The sequence below is a fragment of the Hyla sarda genome, chromosome 4 (assembly GCF_029499605.1).
Source record: "Hyla sarda isolate aHylSar1 chromosome 4, aHylSar1.hap1, whole genome shotgun sequence".
NCBI lineage: Eukaryota > Metazoa > Chordata > Amphibia > Anura > Hylidae > Hyla > Hyla sarda.
The window spans coordinates 401372700-401392042 of NC_079192.1; the positions used below are offsets into that span (position 1 = coordinate 401372700).

Below are 19343 nucleotides of genomic sequence, written 5' to 3' on the forward strand. Positions count from 1 at the left end.
CAAAAAATTTGCCCTGATACCGCCCCATACGCGGAAAAATAAAAAAGTTATAGGGGTCAAAAGATGACAATTTTAAACGTATTCATTGTCGTGCATGTAGTTATGATTTCTTCCAGAAGTACGACAAAAACCTATATAAGTAGGGGATCATTTTAATCGTATGGACCTACAGAAAAATGCACTGTGTAGAAACGGAAGCCCCCAAAATTTACAAAAATTTATTTTTTTCTTCAATTTTGTCGCACAATGATTTTTTTTTCTGGATTTTTTGGTAAAATGACTAATGTCACTGCAAAGTAGAATTGGTGGCACAAAACATAAGCCATCATATGGAATTTTAGGTGAAAAATTGAAAGGGTTATGCTCCTTAAGGGGTTAAAAATGAAAGAAGCAACTGATTGGATGCTATGGGCAAAATCTCCCCCTAAGTCTATGGGATTGTCTCGGTTGCCAGCACAGAGTGGGGGGAGAGAAGTGCTCAGCTGCATGCTTCTCTCCCCACTTGTTCAAGTTCTAATGTCCGCTGCAGAAATTTCGTAGTGTGAATGGTGCAGCAGAATTCCACTGAAAGCAATGTGAGGCTGCTGCAATGTATTTCCCACAGCAGAGCTCCGGAGTGGAGTTCCGCTTGAAAATATGTAGTGTAAATGGGCCATAACTGATAAAATCATATCTGGAAAATATTTACATGAAAATCTGAATGTGGATTCCGCAGCAGAATTTCCCACCTCTTTAGTGAACAAGTCCAGGTGAAGAGTTCACTGCGCACCTACCTCTTGTGCAGGGATCCTGCCGCAGGCACATTGTCCGGATGAAGAAGTTTTTTTAAGCACCCGTGTTTGTGGACGTATACGACCAGCATCACTATAAACCCAGCTAGTAATGATAGAGGAATCAGGATCCAGAAGACCATAGACTGTGAACCTGGCAGAAATAGAATTAAATCAGAACCGAGTATATACCCATCTAACTATAAGAAACACGCCACCTTAGGGGACTTACCATCTGCAGGCACCGGGCCACTGTCTAGGCTGCCGCCATCACCTGACTGGTTACAATAGGGAGGCCTCCATCCAGGGAGACAATGGCAGTTCTGGTTATTATTGCAAATCTGTATATTACATATGATATAAAGGTTAAAAGGAGTTATTATGATCAGATATATCTACCTGCTTATAAAAAACAAAAAAACATGGTGGCTTTCTTCCAAAAAGAGCGCCAAACCTTACACCAGTTCCACTCACATTAAAGGGGTACTCCACTGGAAAACATTTTTTTTTTTTTTTATCAACTCTTGCCAGAAAGTTAAACAGATTTGTAAATTACTTCTATTAAAAAATCTTAATCTTTCCAGTACTTATCAACTGCTGTATGCAGCAGGAAGTTCTTTTCTTTTTGCATTTCCTTTCCTTGCTCTCTACTGACACCTTTGTCCATGTCAGGAACTGTCCAGCGCGGGAGAAAATCCCCATAGCAAACCTATCCTGCTCTGGACAGTTTCAGACATGGACAGAGGTGTCAGCAGAGAGCACTGTGGTCAGACAGAAAGGAAATTCAAAAAGAAAAGAACTTCCTGTGGAGCATACAGCAGCTGATAAGTACTGGAAGGATTAAGATTTTTAAATGGAAGTAATTTACAAATCTGTTTAACTTTCTGGCACCAGTTGATTTAAAAAAAAAAAAATAATGTTTTCCAGGGGAGTACCGTTTTAGGGTGTGTTCACACGCTAGTAACTGCGGGAAATCCGCTGCGAGTTACGCTACCATTGATTTAAATGAGTACACAGACAGTTCGCAATAGTGTCAGATTTGCGGACTGTCCGCGGACCCATTCAAATGAATGGCAGCGTAACTCGCAGCGGATTTCCCGGCGTTACTAGCGTGTGAACGCACCCTTAATGAAGGTAATACCCTCGCAAGGCCGGAAGAAGCGCATACCTGTGCGCGAAACCACCAGCAGTCGCCTCTGAGCGCCCCACGCGTCCGCCAGCCCCGGTTCCGTAGAAGCAGCCCGAGATGGGACCCGTTTGAACAGAACTGAAGCGGTGAGTGCAGGACACCTGTTTTATGTCTTTCTTGGGTATTACGTTCATTGCTGCATATTTGTCCTAGCACCACCGCCTCTGAAGTCTCTGGGTACTGCCCGAGTGTCACCATTGTCCATCTCAAGGTGCTGCGTTGATAAGGTATCGGTGCCACTTGTGTTTGTCTTTTTTGGTTATATTTGCACCCTTAATGAAGCTCCGCTGCATTGCCACACACACAAACTATGTCCAGGTGTTGCACTGTTTTCTGAAGAAAGAAGCCATGCGGATGCAACGTGCGATTCAGCCTCCAAACCTTACTGCACACACAGGACAGCAGCAGGGTAGCCCTGTGCATTTCCTCCTGATAGACCCGCAGCGTTTTCCCATGAATTACGCTGCAGATCCAGTATGACCCTACCCCTTTAAGCATATGCTGAAACATAGAGCAATTACAAGTGCAAATATTTCTTTGGTCTGTGGTGGCGCTGTAGGAAAATGTAATGCTTCCTGTTGGTTCCATCACAGAATAAAGAGGGTCACTAGGGGTCCCACAGTGATAAAATGAGTGATCAGCCTATCATCCAGCAGCCCTTTAAAAAAAAATATTTTCCAAAGCACGTTAAAAAACTTAAAATGTAACATTCTGTCTAATTTATTGGGTTTTTTTTTTTGCCTCTTTTTTCTTGTAAAACCTTCAGACCCCAGATACTCACCCCATTCCCATTGCATTTCTTAGCACATTCATCCACTTGCAAGAATGAAATACTTTTGCACTGTCCATCAAAGCAAATCTGCAGAAAATAAATGACAATCCATTATAAGATCTGGATTTATTCAGGTACAGAGCCCAATATCCCCCAAAATCCATTTGTTTTGTAATCCTCTCCCCATCCTCTCACAACTTTCTGGTTGTGCAGTTGCTCAGTTCTACAATTCCCATGATCCATTGCTTTCCCTCAGGCCTCCATCACAGCCTTCCCACAGCAATCCTGCTAGTTCACCGACCAGAGCTGTTGTGGAACATTTTAGCACACAGCAGACTATTGCGTTGTAAAATTCCTCCCTGAGGAAGACACGAAAACGTGCGTTCGGGGCTACTGCGTGTACCAGTTGTCGCTCCATCATGGGTGAGTACGGTGTTAGGCTCTGAGGAACCACTTACCCTACATTAGATACCTGATATAACTTAGGTAACACGGGGTCATTTACTGCTATATCCTGGTTGGGGAATATAAATAATGTAGCACTTTATCAGCCCATCTTCTTGCACATTTATGTATTGTTGGTATCTGTATTATATTATTATATTTACTATTATATTTACCTTTATATACAGTCATGGCTGTAAATGTTGGCACCCCTCAAAATCTTTCAAGATAATGAAGTATTTCTCACAGAAAAGGATTGCAGTAACACATGTTTTGCTATACACATATTTATTCCCTTTGTGTGTATTGGAACTAAACCAAAAAAGGGAGGGGAAAAAAGCAAATTGGACATAATGTCAACAAACTCCAAAAATGGGCTGGACAAAATTATTGGCACCCTTAACTTAATATTTGGTTGCACACCCTTTGGAAAAAATAACTGAAATCAGTGGCTTTCTATAACCATCAATAAGCTTCTAACACCTCTCAGCCGGAATGTTGGACCACTCTTCCTTTACAAACTGCTCCAGGTCTCTCTTATTGGAAGGCGCCTTTTCCCAACAGCAATTTTAAGATCTCTCCACAGGTGTTCAATGGGATTTAGATCTGGACTCATTGCTGCCACTTCAGAACTCTCCTGCGCTTTGTTGTCATCCATTTCTGGGGCTTTTTGACGTATGTTTGGGGTCATTGTCCTGCTGGAAGACCAAAGATCTCAGACACAAACCCAGCTTTCTGACACTGGGCTGTACAGTGCGACCCAAAATCCATTGGTAATCCTCAGATTTCATGATGTCTTGCACACATTCAAGGCCCCCAGTGCCAGAGGCAGCAAAACAACCCCAAAACATCATTGACCTCCATCATATTTCACTGTAGGTACTGTGTTCTTTTCTTTGTAGGCCTCATTCCCTTTTCAGTAAACAGTAGAATGATGTGCTTTACCAAAAGCTCTATCTTGGTCTCATCTGTCCACAAGACGTTTTCCCAGAAGGATTTTGGTTACTCAAGTTCATTTTGGCAAAATGTAGTCTTGCTTTTTTATGTCTCGGTGGCAGCAGTGGGGTCCTCCTGGGTCTCCTCCATAGCGTTTCATTTCATTTAAATGTCGATGGATAGTTCGCGCTGACACTGATGTTCCCTGAGCCTGCAGGACAGCATGAATATCTTTGGAACTTGTTTGGGGCTGCTTATCCACCATCCGTACTATCCTGCGTTGACATCTTTCATCAGTTTTTCTCTTCCGTCCACACTCAGGGAGATTAGCTACAGTGCCATGGGTTGCAAACTTCTTGATATTATTGCGCACTGTGGAAAAAAGGCAAATCTAGATCTCTGGAGATGGACTTATAACCTGGAGATTGTTGATATTTTCCCACAATTTTGGTTCTCAAGTCCTCAGACAGTTCTCTTCTCCTCTTTTTGTTGTCCATGCTTAGTGTGGCACAGACAGACACACAATGCAAAGACTAAGTGAACTTCTCTCCTTTTTATCTGTTTTCAGGTGTGATTTTTATATTGCCCACACCTGTTGCTTGCCCCAGATGAGCTTAAAGGAGCATCACATGCTTGAAACCATCTTATTTTTCCACAATTTTGAAAGGGTGCCAATAATTTTGTCCAATTATGTCCAATTTGCCTTTTTTCCTCCCTTTTTTGTTTCGTTCCAATACACACAAAAGGGAATAAACATGTGTATAGCAAAACATGTGTTACTGCAATCCTTTTCTGTGAGAAATACTTTATTTTCTAGAAAAATTTCAGGGGTGCCAACATTTACGGCCATGACTGTATACTTGATTGTATATTGGTTCACACCCAATATCTTGCCAGTTCTCTATATTTTCTGTACACTGTTTTTAGTAATCAATAAAGAGTGATTTTATTTATCCCCTAAAGGGTTGTGGATTTTCACATTTTTGGTGTGAATAGGAATATTCTAGAAATCCCCTAAGACTACTATTATTTATAATGATGTTGTCTATTTAATTTGTCTACAATGTGTAGGAATTTTGCATAGTTTATGTACCCATGCATGTGGGAGTTTTTGGTGTTAATGCGTTGTAAATTTGCAGCACCTGCTGTATGCATTCCCTGTCTGCTCCTCTGCCTGTGGTATTGCTTAGCACAGGACAGCATGCTGTAAACACACCTCATTCTCCCTACATGTCCCAACAGATATATACATATATGTGTGTGTTTGTTTGTGTGTGTATATGAGAGATGGTGATGTAGACTGTAAGAGCTGGTCAGAGGTGGTAACGTCACTCGGGCAGGGCTAGAGCTCAGAGATAAAATCCAGCCTTGCCTCCTGAGACAGCAGATTATGATGCATTGTGTCAGGAGAGAGGGCAGAGCTAGGGAGCTGGAGACAACACCACAGTGACAATTACAGGACTACACAACTTCCCGTCAGGGGTATATCATGCGAAATCACACTGAAGCCAATATAATTTGTAATAGAACTGTATTGATAAGTTATGCACTTTGGGGGTGATAGTTTTATTTAAATAACATTTTCTGATACCGGAATACCCCTTTAAATCATAGATGATTGTCAAAATTGTAACAGATTTCCAACTGCAAGAAGTTATTGGGTCTTAAAGGGGTACTCCGCCCCTAGACATCTTATCCCCTATCCAAAGGATAGGGGATAAGTTGTCGGATCGCAGGGGTCCCCAGCGGCTGCAGCACCCCAGACATCCGGTGTATGGAGCAAACTTCGCTCCGTGCCGGATGACTGGCGATGCGGGGTGGAGGCTCGTGACGTCACAGCCATGCCCCCTCAATGCAAGTCTATGGGAGGGAGCGTGACGGCCGTCATGCCCCCTCCCATAGACTTGCATTGAGGGGGCATGGCCGTGATGTCACAAGCGGGGAGTAGCCGTGATGTCACGAGCCTACAGCGACGCATCCGACTCTCTAAACAAACGTCGGGTGCAGCAAGGAGATCGTGGGGGTCCCCAGCAGTGGGACCCACGCAATCAGACATCTTATCCCCTATCCTTTGGATAGGGGATAAGATGTCTAGGGGCGGAGTACCCCTTTAAGGATAAGAACACAAGGGCTGTCGGCCACATTGCCAGCAAACTCCTGCGTTATATGGCTGCCGCTTTACAGCCTGTGGGTTTTCACCCTGAGAGATTTTCAGCTTCTGGGTGTAACCAAAAAATACTCCCATTCACTGACAGCAAACAGAGGTCTTTTGGACAGTGTAGAATTGAAAATGCAAAAAAGCTGAACTTTTCATTAAACAATGATCTACAAAACTTTACAAGTGTTTATGAAATGTAATAGAAATTTGAAGGTTGGGGTATATCTGACCTGGTTATCTCCGCACTTAGTGCCTGACAGGACCAGACCGGGATCCATCATATCCTCCTCCTCAGTTATTCTGTAAACATGTGTCCCCCTGCAGAGGATGCGTCTCCCCTGCATGGTGATAGTGGTGTCTATTGCAACTGCACTGTGTTCTATGGGCTTATGGGCAGGGCTTAGGCACTGGATCTTCCCACACTTAGAATGCCTAGAAAGAAAAGACAATTTATGAACTTGCTCTAAGGAATAATCCAGGCACTATACTGCACTCATACACAAGATATAGGATAGCTGACCACTGGGGCCCCAGTGATTATGAGACTGAAGGTCAATTGTCCCCTGAATTAATGGACATGCACAGTCACCGCTTCATTCACTTCTTTCACATTCTATGAGACGTCCGAGCATTGCCCTGTGCTTCATTCACTGTCTATGAGACTTCCGAGCATTGCCCAGTGCTTCATTCACTGTCTATGAGACTTCCGAGCATTGCCCAGTGAATCATTCACTGTCTATGAGACTTCCAAGCATTGCCCAGTGCTTCTTTCACTGTCTATGAGACTTCCGAGCATTGCCCAGTGCTTCAATCACTGTCTATGAGACTTCCGAGCATTTCCCAGAGACTATGAGACTTCCGAGCATTGCCCAGTGCTTCATTTCCTCAGAGACTGTGAGACTTCCGAGCATTGCCCAGTGCTTCATTCACTGTCTATAAGACTTCCAAGAATTGCCCAGTGCTTCATAACTGTCTATGAGACTTCCGAGCATTGCCCAGTGCTTCATTCACTGTCTATGAGACTTCCAAGCATTGCCCTGTGCTTCATACACTGTCTATGAGACTTCCGAGCATTGCCCAGTGCTTCATTCACTGTCTATGAGACTTCCGAGCATTTCCCTGTGCTTCATTCACTGTCTATGAGACTTCCGAGCATTGCCCTGTGCTTCATTCACTGTCTATGAGACTTCCGAGCATTGCCCAGTGCTTCACTCACTGTCTGAGACTTCCGAGCATTTCCCAGTGCTTCATTCGCTGTCTATGAGACTTCCAAGCATTGCCCAGTGCTTCATTCACTGTCTATGAGACTTCCAAGCATTGCCCAGTGCTTCATTCACTATCTATGAGACTTCCGAGCATTGCCCAGTGCTTCATTCACTGTCTATGAGACTTCCAAGCAATGCCCAGTGCTTCATTCACTGTCTATGAGACTTCCGAGCATTGCCCAGTGCTTCATTCACTGTCTATGAGACTTCCAAGCATTGCCCAGTGCTTCATTCACTGTCTATGAGACTTCCGAGCATTGCCCTGTGCTTCATTCACTGTCTATGAGACTTCCGTGCATTGCCCAGTGCTTCATTCACTGTCTATGAGACTTCCAAGCATTGCCCAGTGCTTCATTCACTGTCTATGAGACTTCCAAGCATTGCCCAGTGCTTCATTCACTGTCTATGAGACTTCCGAGCATTGCCCAGTGCTTCATTCACTGTCTATGAGACTTCCAAGCATTGCCCAGTGCTTCATTCACTGTCTATGAGACTTCCGAGCATTGCCCTGTGCTTCATACACTGTCTATGAGACTTCCAAGCATTGCCCAGTGCTTCATTCACTGTCTATGAGACTTCCAAGCATTGCCCAGTGCTTCATTCACTGTCTATGAGACTTCCAAGCATTGCCCAGTGCTTCATTCACTGTCTATGAGACTTCCAAGCATTGCCCAGTGCTTCATTCACTGTCTATGAGACTTCCAAGCATTGCCCAGTGCTTCATTCACTGTCTATGAGACTTCCGAGCATTGCCCAGTGCTTCATTCACTGTCTATGAGACTTCCGAGCATTGCCCTGTGCTTCATTCACTGTCTATGAGACTTCCGAGCATTGCTCAGTGCTTCATTCACTGTCTATGAGACTTCCGAGCATTGCCCAGTGAAGCAATCAGCAATGTCCACAAGTCCCATTGAGAATGAACAGCGCTTTACAAACTAACCAATCAGTAGCAAGAGATAGTTCTCAGCTCTGCACTTAAATGGTGCATGAAAACACCAGCGCAAGTTTGCAGATAAAAATATATTTTTTTATTAAAATGTAAAGATTTATTTTATACACACATGCAGGATACAACAAGAGTAGACAAGTGACTTGTATCAAGTGCACGTAACACCCTCTGGAGCAGTGTTTTCCAACCAGTGTGCCTCCAGCTGTTGCAAAACTACAGCTCCCAGCTGTCCAGGCATGCTGGGAGTTGTGGTTTTGCAACAGCTGGAGACACTCTGGTTGGGAAACACTACTTTGGAGTATGAGTAAGGGTGCCAAACGCATTCGAAACGTGTCACTTGTGTACACTTTTGTATCCTGCTTGTGTATGGATACAACAAGAGTAGCCATGTGACGTATTTCAAGTGCATATGGACCCTTTGGAGCAGTGTTTTCAAACTAGTGCCCCTCCAGCTGTTGCAAAACGTATGGTAGAGTCCTGTTATCGGGTTGTCCCACCAACAACACAGAATAGAGGAGAAGTGTAAGATCGTGTAGGGTCTAACTTATGAGACCACCAGCCATCTCAAAATTGGCATCACCTTGCATTTACCTTCCATTTTTTGTCTATCACTGTGTTTCCCAATCAGGGTGCCTCCAGCTGTTGAAAAACTACAACTCCCAGCATGCCCGGACAGCCTTTGGCTGTCCGGGCATGCTGGGAGTTGTAGTTTAGCAACAGCTGGAAGGTCACTAGTTTGGAAAAACTGCTTTGGAGTATGAGTAAGGGCGCTAAACACACTCAAAGTGCGTCACCTTGTCTACACTTCTGTATCCTGCTTGTGTATATGGAATATCTGAAAATCCTGCGCTGGACTATTTTTATAACCAATCATTAGTCGTCAATTTTATCTGGATTACTACTTTGCCCACCACTCACTTGACTTCACATTTCCTGTATTCACCGTTCATATCTCGCCCGCAGTTGCCATACTGATCACCGGCTGCGTTGATCCTTTCAAAGCATATATCTGGGGCGATGCTCGCTCCTGTAATGCAGATGTAATGTCACCAACAACATATTCCACAGCACTGCAGTAGAGCCCTGCGAGGGACTATTTTTTAATCTTGCTCACGCTGGATTTCGTACCATTACCGCCCGCTTCCACAAGGTGTGTGTTCCACTCCCGCCCGCTCCTGCAACGTGTGTCCAATCCCACCCACTCCCGCAAACAGAAATAATAACCCCAGTGCAATTTCATTACCCGCGTGCCATTTCATCACCCCCTTGTGCCATTTCATCACTCTTTATGCCATTTCTTCATCCCCTTTTTGCCATTTAATCACTCCTTGTGCCATTTTATTACATCCTTGTACCATTTCATTACCCCTTTATGTCATTTCATCACCCCCTTGTGCCATTTCTTCTTACCCTTGTGCCTTTTCATTACCCCCTTGTACCATTTAATTACCCCCTTGTACCATTTCATCACCCCCTTGTGCCATTTCATTACCCCCTTGTACCATTTCATTACCCCTTTATGCCATTTAATCCCTACTTGTGCCATTTCATCACTCCTTGTGCCATTTCTTCTTACCCTTGTGCCATTTCATTACACCCTTGTGCCATTTCATTACACCCTTGTGCCATTTCATTACCCCCTTGTACCATTTCATCACTCCTTGTGCCATTTCTTCTTACCCTTGTGCCATTTCATCACTCCTTGTGCCATTTCTTCTTACCCTTGTGCCATTTCATTACACCCTTGTGCCATTTCATTACACCCTTGTGCCATTTCATTACCCCCTTGTACCATTTCATCACTCCTTGTGCCATTTCTTCTTACCCTTGTCCCATTTCATTACCCCCTTGTACCATTTCATTACGCCCTAGTGCAATTTCATTACCCCCTTGTACCATTTCATCACCCCCTTGTGCCATTTCATTAACCCCTTGTACCGTTTCCTTACCCCTTGTACCGTTTCATCACCCCCTCGTACCATTTCATTACCCCATTGTACCATTTCATTACCCCCTTGTGGCATTTTACAGGACTCGCTGTATGTTCTGTGACCACTCGCTCTTGCTCATGAGATCCCAGTCCCGATGCAGGGCTCTACCCTGCAGCTCTCCCTCCATCGCTGCGTCTAATTCTGCATCTCAGCTATTCAGCTTTATGTGTCGTGTTGCGGTATCACACGCAGCCCATATGAGCACAGATGTCGCCATGTTCTATACTGCAGTGAAAGCCGTAATCTCCTCTCTTGCGTCACTCACCGTTTCCCCAGAGCTGCCGGCACTGCTGCTGGTGCGTAAGGCATCTCCCGTTGTAGCAAAAAGCTTCTCCGTTTTGGCAAGACGTTCCGTCCAGCTGGAAGGAGTTAGGAGGACACTCGGGAGAACGTCCGGTGCAGTACTCGGGAAGGTCGCAGGATCTGGAGGTCTTCCGACATGGGAATCCAGGTGGCCTCAGCTAATGAGGAATTTGACACACATAAGGATTATGCTACATGTGTTTCCTATAAAGTCCTGGCGTCTACAGACCATAACTATAAGCGTTTTGTCAGATGGACTAATGTTTATTGCTTGCATAAGGCTAAAAGAGATGTCTTACTCTACACTGATGGCAGCAGGTCCCATGGGCGCATTCAGCTCCTGGCAGCAGCGTGCACGAGGTGGCATTACAGCATGGGTTGTCACATTGCTACAAAAAGAGAGAGATAATAGTTGGCTGAATGATCATTTGGCAACATCTATATGCGCACATGCATCTAATATCTATGTCCGTATTTCCCAAGCAGTGTGCCTCCAGATGTTGCAAAACTACAACTCCCAGCAGGCCCGGACAGCCAAAGGCTGTCCGGGCATGCTGGAAGTTGTAGTTTTGCAACAGCTGGAGGCACACTGATTGGGAATCACTGCTTTGGAGTATGAGTAAGGGTGTCAAATGCACTCGAAATGTGTCACTTGTAGTTTTGCAACAGATGGGAGGCACACTGCTTGGGAATCACTGCTTTGGTGTATGAGTAAGGGTGTCAAATGCATTCGAAACATGTCATTGTAGTTTTGCAACAGATGGAGGCACACTGCTTGGGAATCACTGCTTTGGAGTATGAGTAAGGGTGTCAGATGCACTCGAAACGTGTCATTGTAGTTTTGCAACAGATGGAGGCACACTGCTTGGAATTCACTGCTTTGGAGTAGGAGTAAGGGTGTCAAATACACTCGAAACGTGTCACTTGTAGTTTTGCAACAGATGGAGGCACACTGGGAATCACTGCTTTGGTGTATGAGTAAGGGTGTCAAATGCACTCAAAACGTGTCATTGTAGTTTTGTAACAGCTGGAGGCAAACTGATTGGGAATCACTGCTTTGGAGTATGAGTAAGGGTGTCAAATGCACTTGAAACGTGTCACAAACGTGCCAAGTGATGGTATTCATAAGACCTTGCAGGTAATGCTGGAAATTGCAGTTCAATACAATTGTCATGCAACCATTTTCAATTGCTCCAGTGCAGCGAAAATGAAAAAAATAAATAAATAAAATGAAGCAACTCTGCAAAGTGTCTACTGTTGTTTTGTCCTATTACATGTATTCTTTTGCACTAATATGACTATGCTGGTTGTAAGGTCTGTTCTATGTATGTCACTTTGTCTATCGGTTTCTAGAAGGGGGCGTGAGGGAGTTTGTGTTTCTGTAAACACCCAGTGTAAAATTCTAATAAAAATCTGATTAAAATAAATAAATAAATGAATACATAATTAAATAAATACATATAAAAAAAAAAAAAAAGCTATGTATTTTATGGAAACTGACTATTAAAAAAAAAACAACAACAAAAAACCTAATCCTGCCGTCATGTGTTACCCCCTCCATTTGCCCCATGTGGGTATGTTTATCAGATGACGCTAGGACCGCTCTCCATAGATGGCAATGCATTTTTGGAGCAGATTGACATGTCAATTCTTTCTGCGGAGGCCGGAATTTGGATTTCAGCAACAGATGTTTCTGGCACGGAAATTCTGCCATGTGCAGCAGAATCCCATTGAAAACAATATGACTGTGCTGCAATGGAATTTCCGAGCTGAATTTTTCCACCAGATTCCGCTCGGAAATTCTGCCGTGTTAACGAGGCCTGAGTCTATTCACCCGAAGATGTCAAATTATCACAATTACTGCAAATACTTGCATTTTTCCCGAATCTTGCAGTAATAGCAGCAATAAAGGCCCCATGTAAATATACCCATAACAAAGATTTGCAGCCCTGTTAAAGGGGTACTCCGGTGGAAAACATAATTTTTTTTAATTTATTTTTTATCAACTGGTGCCAGAAAGTTAAACAGATTTGTAAATTACTCGTATTAAAAAATCTTAATCCTTCCAGTACTTATTATCTGCTGAATACTACAGAGGAAATTATTTTCTTTTTGGAACACAGAGCTCTCTGCTGACATCACGAGCACAGTGCTCTCTGCTGACATCTCTGTCCATTTTAAGGACTGTCCAGAGTAGGAGAAAATCCACATAGCAAACATATACTGCTCTGGACAGTTCCTAAAATGGACAGAGAGCACTGTGGTCGTGATGTCAGCAGAGAGCACTGTGGTCGTGATGTCATCAGACAGCACTGTGGTCGTGATGTCAGCAGAGAGCTCTGTGTTCCAAGAAGAAAATAATTTCCTCTGTAGTATTCAGCAGCTAATAAGTACTGGAAGGATTAAGATTTTTTTTAATAGAAGTAATTTACAAATCTGTTTAACTTTCTGGCACCATTTTTTCTGGCACCAGAGTACCCCTTTAATGCACATAGACCTGAATAGGAGCTGTGCATGTTGCACAAATACCGCAGTCCCACCTCTTACCTCAAGATCCCCACAGTCACACTGCTCTCCCTCCTCCAGGAAGCCGTTCCCACAACGTGCTCCTCCATAAAGGGTCTTGGTGTCTGGGGTGTTGCTGAGGCACATTCCTCCTCCGGAGCGTAAGAAGCGATCCAGCTCCCGTCTGTTACAGGCATTAAACACTTTGGGGAAAGGATGCCTAAAAAGAGCATAGAAAATAATCTAAAATCCTTCCTTATGGTTACTTATTGCTGTAAATCTCTCTAGAGCAGTGTTTCTCAAACAGGGTGCCTCCAGCTGTTGCAAAACTACAACTCCCAGCACGCCCGGACAGCCTTCGGCTGTCCGGGCATGCTGGGAGTTGTAGTTTTGCAACAGCTGGAGGCACCCTGGTTGGGATACACTGCTCTAGACGGGAACCAAATCAACAATTCTTCTCCACCTTTCGCACTTGTGTCCAAACTCACCAGCAGCGCCTCTAGCTGATCTCCAAAACAAAAAAAAAAAAAAAAACGAAATGTCCAGCCCCAGAGTGCCCAGTAAAAGGAGGCTTTTTTTTTTTTTATTGAATCCAATATTCCATAAAGCACTGACGCGTTTCAGGTCTTAACAGCCATAAGTCATGGCAACTGTGACTAAGAGTCGTTTAGAACCGAAACGCGTCAGTGTTGGATTCAGTGAAGAAGTAGCAGGAGATTTACCAAAACCTGTAGAAAGCAACGTTGACAAGTTGCCAATTGCAACCAATCAGATCGCTTCTTTCATTTTTAGCAAGGCCTCTGGAAAATGAAAAAAGGGATCTGATTGGTTGCTATGGGCAAGTGGTCCTCAGCACAGGTCCTGATGAATCTCCCCCACAGTCTTTTACTGTTCACTCTGGTGCCGGACATTTCTTTTCTTGTATCTTCAATCCCTCCTTCTACCAAGTTGCAGTCCAGCTTCTATCCCATTGGGCAAACGGGTTAGAAGCCGAATTCCCAGGATGTACCGAGGCAATGCCCTTCTCTAGCTGCAGGGGGCAGCAAGTAGCTAGAAATATTTAGAAATTACTTTTAAAGGAATAGGATAGGGCATAAGTAACTGATCGCGGGGGGGTCAGACCACTGGGACCCCCGAGATCTCTAGTAGACGGCACGCGCTCAGTTAATTTCTATGCTGATGCCCGATCGCTGTACTTGGGTCTCCTCGGCACTCACATAGGGGGAGATTTATCAAAACCTGTCCAGAGGAAAAGTTGCTGAGTTGCCCATAGCAACCAATCACATTGCTTCTTTCAGTTTTGAAAAGGCCTGTAAAAAATGAAAGAAGCGATCTGATTGGTTGCTATGGGCAACTCAGCAACTTTTCCACTGGACAGATTTTGATAAATCTCCCCCATAGAAACTAATGGAGCTCGTGTCGCCTGCCGCACGCGCTCCTCACTGAGAGCCTAGGCCCGCACAGGATACCGTTGGGGGTCCGAATGCTGGGACCGACGGTAGCTACTTATCCCCTATCCTGTGGATAGGGGATAAGTTAGTTTCTGCTGTAGTAGGGGTACTCCCCTGGAAAAAATTAGTTTTTTAAATGAATTGTTGCCAGAAAGTTAAACAGATTTGTAAATGACTTCTATTTAAAAATCTTAATCCTTCCAGTACTTATCAGCTGCTATATTCTCCACAGGAAGTTCTTTTATTTTTGAATTTCCTTTCTGTCTGACCACAGTGTTCTCTGCTGACACCTCTATCCATTTTAGGAACTGTCCGGAGCAGGATAGGTTTGCTATGGGGATTTGCTTGTACTCTGGACAGTTCCTAAAAATGGACATAGGTGTCAGCAGGGAGCACTGTGGTCAAACAGGAAATTCAAAAAGAAAAGAACTTCCTCTGGAACATACAGCAGCTGTTAAGTACTGGAAGGATTAAGATTTTTAAATAGAAGTAATTTACAAATCTGTTTAACTTTCTGGAAGCAGTTGATTTAAAAAAATGTTTTCCAGTGGAGTACCCCTTTAAAGCCTTTAAAGGGATACTCCCGTGGAAAACTTTTTTTTTTTTTAAATCAACTGGTGGAAGAAAGTTAAACAGATTTGTAAATCACTTCTATTAAAAATCATAATCCTTCCAGTACTTTTTAGGGGCTGTATACTAAAGAGAAATCAAAAAAAGAAATGCATTTCCTCTGATGTCATGACCACAGTGCTCTCTGCTGACCTCTGCTGTCCATTTTAGGAACTGTCCAGAACAGCATATGTTTGCTATGGGGATTTTTTCCTGCTCTGAACAGTTCCTAAAATGGACAGCAGAGGTCAGCAGAGAGCACTGTGGTCATGACATCAGAGGAAATGCATTTGTTTTTAGGATTTCTCTTTAGTATACAGCCCCTAAAAAGTACTGGAAGGATTAAGATTTTTTTAATAGAAGTGATTTACAAATCTGTTTAACTTTCTGGCACCAGTTGATTTAAAAAAAATAAATAAAAAAAGTTTTCCACGGGAGTACCCCTTTAACCCCTTAAGGACTCAGCCCATTTTGGCCTTAAGGACTCAGACAATTTAATTTTTACGTTTTCATTTTTCGCCTTCTAAAAATCATAACTCTTTTATATTTTCATCCACAGACTAGTATGAGGGCTTGTTTTTTGCGCGACCAGTTGTCCTTTGTAATGACATCACTCATTATATCATAAAATGTATGGCGCAACCAAAAAACACTATTTTTGTGGGGAAATTAAAATGAAAAACGCAATTTTGCTAATTTTGGAAGGTTTCGTTTTCACGCCGTACAATTTATGGTAAAAATGACGTGTGTTCTTTATTCTGAGGGTCAATACGATTAAAATGATACCCATTATTATATACTTTTATATTATTGTTGCGCTTAAAAAAAATCACAAACTTTTTAACCAAATTAGTACGTTTATAATCCCTTTATTTTGATGACCTCTAACTTTTTTATTTTTCCGTATAAGCGGCGGTATGGGGGCTCATTTTTTGCGCCATGATCTGTACTTTTTTTTTGATACCACATTTGCATATAAAAAACTTTTAATACATTTTTTATAAAATTTTTTTTAATAAAATGTATTAAAAAAGTAGGAATTTTGGACTTTTTTAATTTTTTTTCGTTCACGCCGTTCACCGTACGGGATCATTAACATTTTATTTTAATAGTTCGGACATTTACGCACGCGGCGATACCAAATATGTCTATAAAAAATGTTTTTTACGCTTTTTGGGGGTAAAATAGGAAAAAACGGACGTTTTACTTTTTAATTGGGGGAGGGGATTTTTCACTTTTTTTTTTACTTTTACATTTTTTTACATTTTTTTTTACACTTGAATAGTCCCCATAGGGGACTATTCATAGCAATACCATGATTGCTAATACTGATCTGTTCTATGTATAGCACATAGAACAGATCAGTGTTTTCGGTCATCTTCTGCTCTGGTCTGCTCGATCACAGACCAGAGCAGGAGATGCCGGGAGCCGCACGGAGGAAGGAGAGGGGACCTCCGTCCGGCGTTCTGAATGATCGGATCCCCGCAGCAGCGCTGCGGGCGATCCGATCGTTCATTTAAATCGCGCACTGCCGCAGATGCCGGGATCTGTATTGATCCCGGCACCTGAGGGGTTAATGGCGGACGCCCGCGAGATCGCGGGCGTCGGCCATTGCAGGCGGGTCCCTGGCTGCGATCAGCAGCCGGGATCAGCCGCGCATGACACGGGCATCACTCCGATGCCCGCGGTTATGCTTAGGACGTAAATGTACGTCCTGGTGCGTTAAGTACCACCTCACCAGGACGTACATTTACGTCCTGCGTCCTTAAGGGGTTAAAGGACCTACTGACTTTTCACCTACTGCAGATAACAGGGGAAAGAGTGATCAGGCATGTTGTATTTCAATGGCCAATCCATTGAATTGTTCTTGGGGAGATAAGCCACCAAAGGTTTCTGGCAGCAGCTTCCCCCCCCCCCTATTAAGAATATATGCATGCATGAACAGGATGAGCATGCGTGTGTGTGTGGGGGGGGGGGAGTGATATTGGAAGAGACATATGTTGGACAAATGAATGTTTAGCTGACACTTCTATAAAAGGTACGGCCAGATTTATCTTTCGGCTTTCACTGTTCACTCACCCAGTAGCAGCAGCCATGATGCAGCCGCCATCATCTGGTTTTGCTGTGCAACAACCGGCAGCATCGTGGCTCATTCCCAAATTATGTCCCATTTCATGGGCCATGGTGGCTGCGACTCCGATTGCATTGCCTGAATGATCCTGCAATGACATAAACAAGTAATAACACAAAAGGAAACGTTCTTGGCTATATGGGGTGCTAGCATACATGGAAAGAAGAAGTTCAAGGGTCATTAAACAACCTTACCATGTTCACTCCTCCAGACTGAAAGGAAGAGCACATTGCCTGTAGTGGAGCCAGTCCAATAGTTGTACCCTGGAAGGTGCGCCCCCTGCAGGAGCCAGGAAAATGTTACAAACAAGGCAGAAAATACAAAACAATGGCCCTCATTTACTACTGCAAACCTGACATGTTTTATCGGGTTGTGAGCCAGATTAAAGGGGTACTCCGGCGCTAAGACATCTTATCCCCTATCCAATGGATAGGGGATAAGATGCCTGACCGCGGGGGTCCTGCCGCTGGGGACCCCCGTCATCTTCCACGCCGTACCCCGTTAGCATCAGCCCCCGGAGCGTGCTCGCTCCGGGTCTGATTACTAGCGATCACAGGGACGGAGCATAGTGAAGTCACGGCTCCGCCCCTGAGTGATGTCACGGCTCCGTCCCCTCAATGCAAGCCTACGGAGGGGGAGTGACGCCCCCTCCGTAGGCTTGCATTGAGGGGGCGGATAGTGACATCACACGGGGGCGGAGCCGTGACATCACTATGCTCCGTCCCTGTGATCGCTAGTAATCAGACCCGGAGCGAGAATGCTCTGGGGGCTGATGCTAACGGGGTGCGGCGTGGAAGATCACGGGGGTCCCCATGCATCAGGTTGTGTCCGTTTTGCATCCTGTACGGTTTTGTCAGTTTTTTTCCCGTACCCAAAACCGTAGTCTGCCACCATTTTTTTTTTTTTTACATGGGAGTCAATGGGAACCGTACAGAACCGTATGTGCGTACGGTTCCATCCAGTTTTCACCATACGGTTTTTGACTTTGCACAGTTTTTTTTTTGGAATTTTAATCAAACAAGTGAAACTTTATTCATAATGGAGTGAAAAGTTAAAAACGTATATGTTGTTTTTCTTAAAAAACTGATGCAAGCGGACATAATTTTTCAAACCGTATACAGTTTTTAACTGTATACGGGTTCAAATTTGTACACACGTTTTGATACAGTTTAGTCAGGTTTTGAGGAATCCATTTTTCATCAAAAACCTGATACGGGAACTGTATTGCAAAAACGTGGTGTGAATGCAGCCTTAATTGTGGGGTGTCTTTCACTGCCCCTCTTCCTATTATACTCACATTACCTAACATAGAGAGGGGTGACCCTAATCAGAACAATTACCCCTAAAATCAAACAACCAATGTTACCATTTTGAGTCAATGTCAAAGATATATACAGTGACCCCCCCCCCCCGACCTACGATGGCCCCGACATACGATCATTTCAACATATGATGGACTCTCAGAGGCCATCACATGTTGAAGGCAGCATCAACATACAATGCTTTTTTATCTTGGCGCCATCGCATAAACGGCTATCCGGCAGCGCAGACTGCTTCAGCTGCCACCGGATAGCCGTTTAAGGTGCCCCGTGTGGTCCGGTAATGATCACTTACCTGTCCCTGGCATTCCTGACTGTTCTCTTCCGGATCCCCTGCATCGTCGGTGCTCTCCTTCGTCGTCATCACGTCGCCGCGCACGCCGTCTCGTCATCCAATAGGAGCGGCGTGTGCAGCGACATGATGACGCCGATGAAGGACGATGATCCCAGGCAGCAGAGACAGTCCGGAGCGGCGGGGACACCCCGGGGACGTGGCAACAGCGATTGAGGGCGACACCCAGGGCAGCGGTGACAGTCCGGAGCGGCGGGGA

General features: G+C 44.2%; 1 protein-coding gene across 4 annotated transcripts in view; it reads right to left on the reverse strand.

Moving 5' to 3' along the window:
- Positions 1-19343, reverse strand: part of ADAM19 (ADAM metallopeptidase domain 19) — a 123330-nt gene that overhangs the window by 18587 nt on the left and 85400 nt on the right. For all 4 annotated transcript variants that reach the window (XM_056517351.1, XM_056517352.1, XM_056517353.1 and 1 more), the window contains 10 exons: positions 17668-17752; positions 17422-17561; positions 13325-13502; positions 11077-11166; positions 10740-10935; positions 9402-9510; positions 6500-6701; positions 2741-2818; positions 1003-1111; positions 774-924 (listed from right to left, as the gene is read on the reverse strand). In XM_056517351.1, the coding sequence (XP_056373326.1) occupies positions 774-924; positions 1003-1111; positions 2741-2818; positions 6500-6701; positions 9402-9510; positions 10740-10935; positions 11077-11166; positions 13325-13502; positions 17422-17561; positions 17668-17752 (1338 nt within the window). The remainder of the gene's footprint in view (positions 1-773; positions 925-1002; positions 1112-2740; positions 2819-6499; positions 6702-9401; positions 9511-10739; positions 10936-11076; positions 11167-13324; positions 13503-17421; positions 17562-17667; positions 17753-19343) is intronic.